Below are 9,548 nucleotides of genomic sequence, written 5' to 3'. Positions count from 1 at the left end.
TTCAAGATATTATTATCGGCATCCACTCATCGTCAAGTGGCTCCAATATTGAATATGGCGAAATCAGCAAACCCAGTTATTGAAACGACCCACGACTTCACTCAAGAGGAGAAGAGAAGCTTTGCTGGCGAAGATAAAAGCTATATATATAAAAAAAGAGTAGGCTCCAGATCGATTATAGAGTTTATGTACGTCCTTGTTTCCCTAACAAAAGAAGGAAACCAGTGATTTTCTGGCAAGGTGCAGTATACCCAGTTGTAAATAGAAAGAGTGTATGCACAGGTATACCTGACGACAAATATATTGCAGAAATACCAGACAGTAAAGAAATGCAAAAGTCTAACAAAGCCAAAGTCGTATTCATTGTCCAAGAGTACCCTCGGAAGCTATGATCCCCAAGGAGTGGAAAAGTTTTGCTGCTAAGAGATATTAAACTCTGGATCAGTCCTGTACTTTGGAAATTACAAAATACCCGAAGTACTTCTCTCAAACGAGCCCATAGGAATTTTTGATAAAACTAGAGGCTAAAAGTCGGGTTGTGCGACCGGGGTGCCCAAATTTAAGAGAGGGACGACGAGACAACTTGCCCCTTAATCTCTAAGAAGCGATCTGATTTGTCGAAGTTTAGGCACATCAAATGAGCTACAACAATTACATTTTGAGGTGAGAAATTGCATTTGCATACTAACATAAACTACGTTATATACCTTAAAGTTCTTTTGGGTTTTTCTTTAATGCACTCTTCAGTGAGCGTAAATAAAAGCTTTAAACTAGTAAATGTAGTATACATCATAAAACAAACCGGATTATTATGGCTTTAATATAGAGTGCACAAGCTAAGTGGACTCTGCTTATAGGGATGAAAAACGGACCTTGCCTATTTATTAATTTGCCGGGAAATGTCAGTGATAGTCATTACCTATTTAAATGACTTTAAAATCTACAATAACGAGAAGAGCTGGGCCCATGATGTAATAAATAAAAATGATGGGATGGTAGACCCCCCTCTATCTTTCTAGGCCTAATTTTTACTAATATCGGAAAGATTTCGGATATAGACCCAAGCTAAGTTTACCGATGATCTTTTATTCAGAACAGTAGAACCGTATGCACAACGCATTATAAGAGGGAAGTTGACTGCAGGAATTTACCAGTACCAGGAGTATACAGAGTCGCTACGATTCCTAGCCTCTTGCACTGACGGATAAAAAGTAGAGGAGCAAGGATCTCAGTGTCCCGCCGGGAAGGGGTATTTTTCCAAAAATGTTGCATAAGATCACCCACGTGAAAAATCGGACACTGAGTGTTAATCTTCAAATTGGAATAAATTTTTTTTATTAGCGGTTTAAAAAAGGATCACTTTTTTGTAGTTATCTACTATCATCTACTTTGGGTTACTAAACTGTTCGGTTCTAATGATTTACTTTATTATATAAATAAATTATAAAAGTTTATTATACAACTAAAAACTAGTTTAAGCCCAATTCAAAATCAAAAAGCGTTCAGGTCGTCGAGCAAATCGTCTAAATTATCGTAAAAATGGATAATAGATTACTAACTGCATATATAAGTAGTGTTTGTAACATACAGAAACTTAATTAAGCGAAAACGCATACTTATAGCAAAACTTATAGAGTCGCCTTCAGTAACTTTTAGGATTTGCACAAGTAGATAACGCAGTGAAAACAGAACGAATATAAAAATATTACCGTCGGGAACACAAATACCATCCAACTCTTCGTCTAAGTCTCTTTTTCAATGTTCGAATCATTGAAGGAAAATCCGTGCATCTCCAAAAAAAAGTTTAATTTAACAAGCACGGGAAATTTATAAAATACACGTGAATGGGACTACAAAAATTGCTTAGGACTTAGTCTTGAGTAGGATTATGTTTTGTTTGGAAATTCTCCACAGCTACTTTACTAGTAGAATTCGGGGCACCTTCAGAATTTTTTACCTTTTTTTTAAAGAAAAAATAATAATAATAAAAAAAGATATATAATTATACAACTATAGAAAGAAAGAAATTTATAATTCTAAGAAAAAGCAAAGAATTGAATTTTTTTTTATTAAAGAGTTAAATAAAATCTCTATATCGCGCAAAAAAAATATTATAAAAAGTAGTTAAATTTTGAATGCAAAATTTTAAACAATTCTAGAATGATTATAAAACAAATAGAACCAATCAAAAGTGCTAAAAGAGACTTTTGCTGGAAGGCTTTCTTGCAAGATGATCTCAACTCTATAGAAATAGTTTCCTCAAAAGTTTTCTTCGCTGACTTTAGAGGGAACAAGATAATACCGAGCTTTGCGTAGCTGTTCATCTTCCTCCAATAATAATTCAGCCTTACGTATATTGGCTTCTGAATTACAATATGAACTTTAAAGGAGACAAACATAGAAAGTAAACTTTTATTAGTACAAAAAAAAATTAAAAAAAATAATGAGGGTTTCAAGAACCTATAAATTTATTAAAATTACATACGTAACGTAACCACAATTTTTTATAATATGGAGATACTATTTTTTAAACGTACCAATAACGAAAATTTAATAAGAAAGAACTCTACAAAAAATTAATTGCAGGAGAAAAGAACAAAAAAGTTATGATAAAGGAGTTTTCCTATATATAATAAAAGTTAGTTGAATCTAAACATATGAAAAGGAGAAGAGACAACTAAAGCCCTTCACTGGTCCACGAAAGTTGTAAAGATTTGTTTTCTTGTAGGAAAAAAAGTGTATAATATTTTATTATATAATAGAAAGTTTACTTAAATTTATATTTATTTCTGTTTTTCTTAATAAAAAGTAAACTAGATGTTTACTGGTAGAAATGCGCCATTCCGAACTAACTTTATTTTAATAAGTTCGTACAATTTTTACTGCGGATCTCTGAGTTAATAATTCTTAATAAAAAATAAAATAAAAATGTGTAATAACCACTTTTAACTTCTTTTAATTTAAAAAAGGTGTCTTTAGGAGGCGGCGTTAAAAAATTTCTTTCATTCTGGAAAGTTACAAGTTATAATTTCATATTAACATAAAATATTGTTCAATAGTTCTTTTTATAAACAATAAAGTAGGAAAAATTAAAGCATAATAGTTGATAAAGAAAGTTCTGAAAGAACTTAAAAGCTATTAAAAACCAATTTTTCACTATAATAATTTCAAATAAAACGCGAAAAAGAAAAAGAAAAAACTGACGTTAACAAATACAGGAGTAAATATAAGGGATTTAAACAACTTCTAAAATGATAACAAACACGATTAAAACTAATTGGATTCAATTTATATAAGTTTATGTGAAAAATAAAAATTAAATGAAACCAGTAAGAAAATAAACCCTTTAGGTACTAACTTATAACTGTGTGCTCCCAAACTTATTTTTATTTCGAGCAAGGATGATTCCTTTATAGGCAAACTCGTCTCAAGGAGCTCGAAATTATGTTACCTCTTATATTCGTAAAGTTTTTATAGCAGGTCAATCTAGACATATTAGTGCACTTATGAGCCATCTGTTCTGTAGAATACAAAGTTGACTCATTAACTAAAGTCAAAACTTAATAAAAAACGTAAAGAAATAATAATTTTTAATTAAAATTTAACTACTATAGATTGCTCTAGGCTATTTAGATCTATAAATCACATAGTAAATTTAATAAGTATTTCGAAAAAAATATATACTCAAACCTTTTAGATTTTGAAAAAAAACCTTTTCCTAATTCTACACAAACTTCATTTAGTGAATCCTCTAAATTATTATAATATAGTTTTTTTTTTTAAGCCCTTAGAGCCTGAACGTACTTGTTAACTCATAAGTTTCACATATTTATTGCGAGTTTTAATGAAAATCATACTAGAAAAATGATATTAAAACTAAAGTAACTAAGATTTATAAAACTATAATAAAAAATATGTTAGAAACAAATATTAAAAATAATAGAATTGCTTCAACTTATACAAAGAGGTGGGGATATTTTGAAATAAAGATTAGGCACCCATCTTGCTCTTTGAAGATACGGTAGTTAAAGGGTTAAGGGTCCTTGAGAAAGGCTTAAACAAGTGAGTTGTAAGGCTTTGGTGTTTTCATAGAACTCCTTGAGCATTGCAAAGCTAATTTTAGATATTTTCAAACTATTTTAATAATTATTTTTTTTTGAGGGCGGTCGTCCAGCTTCTATGTAAATGCTAACTCCCTATTTTGGTTCTTCCCTGTCGCAGGGCTCGCCGACATACTTTGCTCGTTTGTTTGAAAAATTAAATCTTTTTATAAAAGAAGTGTCTATCTTTACTGGACTACATAGATAATATTCTTCCTGTTTTATATTTATTAAAAGTTTTTTATGTTCTAGATTTATCTGGTTTCTACAACTATATGTTCCAGTTTAACTACATGTTTCTAGGTTAGGTATTAACGTCTAACCCTAGAATATGCTAGAATTCTTAAAAAAAAAATTATTTAATTTTCACACTTTTTTGCCTTTTCTTTAAAATCTGATATGTTTTTTTGTTTCTATTAATGTTCTAATTTCAGCTTGCTTAATCAACACTGTAATGATAGCGAGTTAACATAACCTTATGGGCAAGTAATAAGTTTATTAATATATATGAATATTAAATGGAAACAAGCAATAAGTACAAATACAACAAAACAGGATTCAAGGATGCTAATGTACGACTAACCCGGTAAGTAAAGGGTGAAAGAACACTGCGGATCTTATGAGATATATAATTTGAGTTGGTTCAAGGCCTCTAGGACATCAAGCTGCATGGAAAGCAGTAACATTAAAGACGTTAACGTCAAAAGTAACATATATATTTAGTTTTGTTTAGTCTTAATGGTTTATGAAAAAGTTATGGCACGTATTTAGTCACAATGCTCTAGAAGTTAGCTAGCGAGTCTTGTCACTGAAACCGAGTCCAAACTTCACGAATAATACCTGTTATAACTTTAGAAAATAATATTTCAGCAACTTTGTTTTACAAAGTTATATTCTGCTGTTAAAGATGAAGAGGCCTTTTCGCTTCACACTTTTTAATTAGTCCTGCATCCTGTAATATTATGTTGCAGAACTGATTCAACGAGGACAACAGTCATTTTATATCAAGCCTTGCGACACCTGACGTGGAAGAACCAACTTACGACCTTTTCGAAAATGAAAAGATTTCAGCCTCGAAGACATAAGTAAACTAATTAGATCTACCACAAGGAATTGAGAGCGGAGCGTCTAATACATGGAAAAAAGTGTTTGCGCTAATCGTTTGTTCGGGGTTAACTAAAAAAAGCGTAAGACGTTATTGGTGACGTGAATGGGGTCCGCATGAATTCGTATCCATAAACCTACAATTAACGTCGATATCCTGTTCTAGTCCAAGATGAATAGATTCTAAAGGACTTACAATTTTTTGTAGGGTTTAAAAGTCGAAATACAGTTAATGCCACAACACGGTCATTTTTTTTTAAACTAAAGTTAATCAATGCATTTGCAAAAATCAAAATGAAACGCTGACTCATTTTCGCAAGTTACTGAGACTTCATGTAGAGCTCGACAGACAGTAAAACTTTAAGGGTTCTGCTGAGTCCTACCAACTATTTTTCGTTCACAAAAATAAACTTTGGAGCTGTTTAAAATTACATCTCTGAAAGAGTGTTCAATGCCTTTATAAAGGCACTTTTAACTCTTTTAACTAAAAACTGGAATTATTGCTTTAAACGAATACAAACTCTATAAAGTTTTTAATATAATTTGATATACTAGTGCGATTTATTTTTTATCTTTATTTTTATATGCAACAATAAAGAAAAGGATCTTACATAAGTTAATTAGATTTTATTTACGCGGGAAGAGTCTCATAATAGTTTAAGCCCCTCAAGAAGTAAAATGCAAGTCAGCTGTTCTTGTGAACTTTATTTTTCGCCTACTTTTTAATGCTCCGAGACCTCTATCTCTCCTCCCTTTATAAAATACTTCTTCCAAAAATTTGCAAACTCTAAAAATATATTCTCAAACTTTTTTAATTATTTCATTAGTGTTTACGGGTTCCTTGTTTATATAACAATTTACAGTTATTCGGCTTTAATTACTGCTTTGGGTTTAAACGCTCGTTTTTTTTTTATTATGCGTTTTAAATTTATAAAAAGGGTTATGGAAGCCCAAGATCTGTATACCTAACTATAATAGAGCCAAAATCTTAGCTTATATTATTTCTAAAAAGCGTCTATTAGGGTTCAGATAACTAAAGGCAGTCTTCCTTCATAAATAAACGAAACAGAAGTGCGCAAAAAAACTTTCTGAACCTAGAAAACCGAGCTAAAATTTGATAATATAGCTACCATAAAAAGAAGTCAATGTAGTTATAAAGGAAGAAACATTATTCTTAACTAATTTGCTATTATTTTCCATTTCAGTTATAGTATCGGCATATTTTAAGTCTGTTTAAATAGTAGCATTGCTAGATATCCTATCATGCTTAAGAAACAACGCACATTAGTACACCTCACCGGAAGATGCTAATTAAATAACTCCTAAAAAGATAATAAGGAAAACCCCACTAAAGCTAAACGAACGCAAAGATTAAAGTATATCTTTAGAACTTTATTTTAGTAAGTTGAGTTCCTGTTATAAAACTAGCTTCCTTCAAGGGGCTAATTCCTGGTTTGGCTTGATTTATTGTGCGAAACTCGGAGTTTATATTCGCCCTCTCCTTACATATAGAATAGCATCTAAAAGAACCTTTTAGTGCCAGATAGAAAAGGATCATGAAAAAAGTGTAAAAATATTTGTTTAGTAAAACATTTTTACTAATAGAATTAATAAATATTGATTCTGTCCTTAAAGAGTGGACTTCACAGGAAAAAAGAGCGAAATAGAAAGAAAAGTATGGCTTTTATAAAGTATTTTAATTTTTATAATTTTTATTTTTATTTTTTTGGTTTCTTCATTAATTAATATCTCTGAATATTTTGAAGGTTCGGAAAGCTACTTCCAATAAGTCGCATACACCCCTCAGATCGCAGTTAGTTGAAATTGCTTGGGGGACTTATGATAATTACCAGCTACCCTGTATAATGAAGGCCATTTGGAAACGATTAGATGAGCCAAGGAAACACTGGCGTCATATTTATAAAGTATCCATATTATACTTATGTATTTACTCTATATATTATATTAAACTTTTTACAAAGTGTAACTTTATTTTACAAAATTAACAGGCTTTACACCTTTTAGACTTTATACTAAAACACGGCTCCTATAATGCTGTCCGTTCCGCTATAGAAAATATATATAAGATTACTACTTTACGAGAGTTTACTTTGGCGGAAAAGAATGTTGATTTAGGCGAAAACATTAGATTAAAGGCGAAGAACATTGTTTGGCTACTTACAAATCAAGATGAACTAAAGAAAGAGGTTATTGATGCCGTTGGCTTAATTATAGTAGTAAATATTTAAGTGTGGCTTATTTAGAGAGACACTTTAAAAAAAGAACGTAAAAAAATAAAAGAAACGTACGGACTTTATGAAGCCCAGTTCCGCTCCGCTGATTTGCATTTACAACCGCGTAGCCGTAGGGTTCACAGATTTATTTTTTTCTATACAAATAAGCACTTCTTCGTTTTCACTTTTCAATAACAAAGAAAAGTCTCGAAGAGGAACAGCTACGAAAAGCACTAGACGAAAGTAAAAAGGAATATGAAGAACAGAAGAATCGCGAACAGAAGACTGACTCCTTTGATCAAGATCTTCAAACAGCTCTTATTTTAAGCCGCTTGGAACATATGAAATCCCAAAGTTCTTCTCTAATATTTCCAATTCCCTTTATATAGTTGACTACTTAAATTCTCTAAACAGGGAGCTGCAGCGCGAACAATTCACTGAGCGATTTTCTTCATAACGCGGCGGTCAGCAACCCACAAGGTCTTCTACGTGATTTCCCGTCTCTGCGGGCTTCTTTTGAAACTGTGCAGAAGATTCCCCCAAAAGACTGTCGCAAACCGAAGATTTGATCGATCTTTCTTCCTTTTGTGATCATGAGAAACCGATGCCCGCCACCTCCCTTGAAGGCTAGCCCGCCGCTACTTTCCCCCTTTGCTTCTTTTGAGCCTATCTCGATCCAGCGTGGAACAGAAGCGCCTACTCGATGGCAGGCTTGCCGCAGGAAAGTGGTAAGAGCACGTCGAGCAGCAGTAGCACTTCTCTTGATACCACTACATGGGGAGTTGGAGTAGTCTGTTAAGCCTCATGTGGTGCCTCTATATAACTTTATGCATTAATGAAGAAGTCGATGCAGTGGGGGCTGGCTGACAGCAGCGGCGAGAGACGCGAGGAAGAAGACGAGTTTACCGCCATCTCTTCTTCAGGGCGGCTTTCCTCGCACCATCCGGTTTGTGTTACGCTTTTCTTAGAGAATGTGATTTGCTTATTTCCCTCTCTTTCCTTACGGCACTGGCGCTTCGCAAGAATCTTCCCGTAAGTCTCTTCACAATCAATTGAGTCTTGAGAGTATTCTGTCTCTCTGCTTGTTAGAGGAGTGCCCCTCCGAACCCGCTACTATGGACAGAGAGGGCCAAGAACCTTGTTAACCTCGACACACTTCGGCCCGCCGCTTGTAGCGTACGACCATTATCCATTTTCTTTTATTGCATTAAACAATAAGTTAAGAGTTCCTTCGGGCGGAATCCCTTCACTGTCGACTCCAGCGACGCCGCAGTACTACTCTTATTCTTAATTTTTTAAACTTTCCTGCAACGCTTACAGCGTTTTCTTCTAGGACTCTCGTCCTAATAAAAACCCATTTTTGAACTTTTCGCCTCCCAGCGAGGTTTAAGGAAGCTTTGTTTATACCGCAGCACTGCATGTGACCTCCCCTTTAATATACTTGTAGAAGGAAGCGGTATCCTATTCTTCAGTGCAAGGAAGAAAATCCCCGTCTTCTGGTGCGCTCTACTCTCTCTCCTCCCACTTTTTGCCTTTTTTTGCTTTCACCTTAAAATTACCAAGAAACTGCTTATAAGGAGGCGTCACGTGCTTCTTTACTTTCTTTGCTTTTTATAGAAGAGTATGACCCTCCTGGTGACTCATTATTTCCCTTTACGGACGTTAAACCAGCGCGTATGTTGTGTAGTTGTTTATAAAAAGAAGCATTTTTTCATTAACGCATCTTTTAAACCACACGTCTAGGAAAAGTTCCTGATCCTTGGTTTTGACGTGCGCGTGAATCTCTAGTGCACCACTAGAAGCTGTCGTTCAGAATCTCGTAATACCTACCTAAAAATAAAGTCTTTTTTTCCACATGCGGGGCTATTTCTTGCGTTTATTATAACACTAGCGTAGGGGGAAAAATTGTAGTTTTCTCATACAGCCAAGCAGAGTAAAGTTAAATCGGATAAAAGTAGCATTTTATTTTATAAGAGGATGACACAATCTCAAGAGTGGCGCGCGAACATATTTATTTTAAGTAAAAGTTGTTTTTTAATAGTGTTTATGGGTCATACCACACGCTTGCGTACAGTTCTTAATCCTGGTGGAAGGCGTTGGTCAGTCTAGG

The 9,548-nt window shown here is 33.6% G+C and overlaps 1 protein-coding gene and 2 long non-coding RNA genes across 10 annotated transcripts; 1 reads left to right on the top strand and 2 right to left on the bottom strand.

Moving 5' to 3' along the window:
* On the bottom strand, positions 1-550 carry LOC135120692 (uncharacterized). 2 transcript variants are annotated; one of them, XR_010278692.1, is made up of 3 exons: positions 473-550; positions 345-419; positions 1-288 (listed from the first exon to the last, which is right to left on the bottom strand). It is a non-coding gene; the product is annotated as an uncharacterized LOC135120692 (long non-coding RNA). The 2 variants fall into 2 exon arrangements; XR_010278693.1 differs by having other exon boundaries at positions 1-140; positions 193-288; positions 345-543.
* An 860-nt stretch (positions 551-1,410) lies between these two features.
* LOC135120691 (uncharacterized) lies at positions 1,411-3,748 on the bottom strand. The gene is made up of 8 exons (XR_010278691.1): positions 3,691-3,748; positions 3,359-3,520; positions 2,941-3,007; positions 2,303-2,363; positions 2,183-2,242; positions 1,855-1,957; positions 1,710-1,790; positions 1,411-1,523 (listed from the first exon to the last, which is right to left on the bottom strand). It is a non-coding gene; the product is annotated as an uncharacterized LOC135120691 (long non-coding RNA).
* Positions 3,749-6,539: 2,791 nt separating this feature from the next.
* On the top strand, positions 6,540-9,277 carry LOC135120667 (epsin-1-like). 7 transcript variants are annotated; one of them, XM_064044998.1, is made up of 17 exons: positions 6,540-6,580; positions 6,633-6,771; positions 6,840-6,879; positions 6,971-7,129; positions 7,214-7,411; positions 7,469-7,573; positions 7,639-7,792; positions 7,853-7,918; positions 7,969-8,064; positions 8,119-8,225; positions 8,280-8,470; positions 8,528-8,614; positions 8,663-8,710; positions 8,772-8,822; positions 8,886-8,937; positions 9,056-9,112; positions 9,182-9,277. In XM_064044998.1, exons 2-14 carry the CDS (start codon positions 6,761-6,763, stop codon positions 8,800-8,802), a joined length of 1,293 nt encoding a protein of 430 aa, XP_063901068.1. In that variant the 5' UTR covers positions 6,540-6,580; positions 6,633-6,760; the 3' UTR covers positions 8,803-8,822; positions 8,886-8,937; positions 9,056-9,112; positions 9,182-9,277. The 7 variants fall into 7 exon arrangements, with proteins under 7 accessions (XP_063901068.1, XP_063901070.1, XP_063901072.1 ...); XM_064045000.1 differs by having other exon boundaries at positions 6,546-6,580; positions 6,644-6,771; XM_064045001.1 differs by lacking the exon at positions 6,540-6,580 and having other exon boundaries at positions 6,598-6,656; positions 6,717-6,771.
* Positions 9,278-9,548: the final 271 nt, after the last annotated feature.

Source organism: Zophobas morio, unplaced genomic scaffold (assembly GCF_036711695.1).
Source record: "Zophobas morio isolate AGI-343-1 ecotype UQ-CSIRO unplaced genomic scaffold, CSIRO_AGI_Zmor_V1 ptg000407l, whole genome shotgun sequence".
Taxonomy (NCBI): domain Eukaryota; kingdom Metazoa; phylum Arthropoda; class Insecta; order Coleoptera; family Tenebrionidae; genus Zophobas; species Zophobas morio.
Note: the sequence above shows the minus strand (reverse complement) of the source record. Positions and strands in the feature narration are given on the sequence as shown.

Bases quoted from the DNA above. Each gene is read 5' to 3' on its own strand.
- LOC135120667 (XM_064044998.1), top strand. The intron at 8,471-8,527 runs GTAAGTCTCTTC...TCTGCTTGTTAG, and splicing joins CGCTTCGCAAGAATCTTCCC to AGGAGTGCCCCTCCGAACCC. The intron at 8,711-8,771 runs GTACTACTCTTA...GTTTTCTTCTAG, and splicing joins TCGACTCCAGCGACGCCGCA to GACTCTCGTCCTAATAAAAA.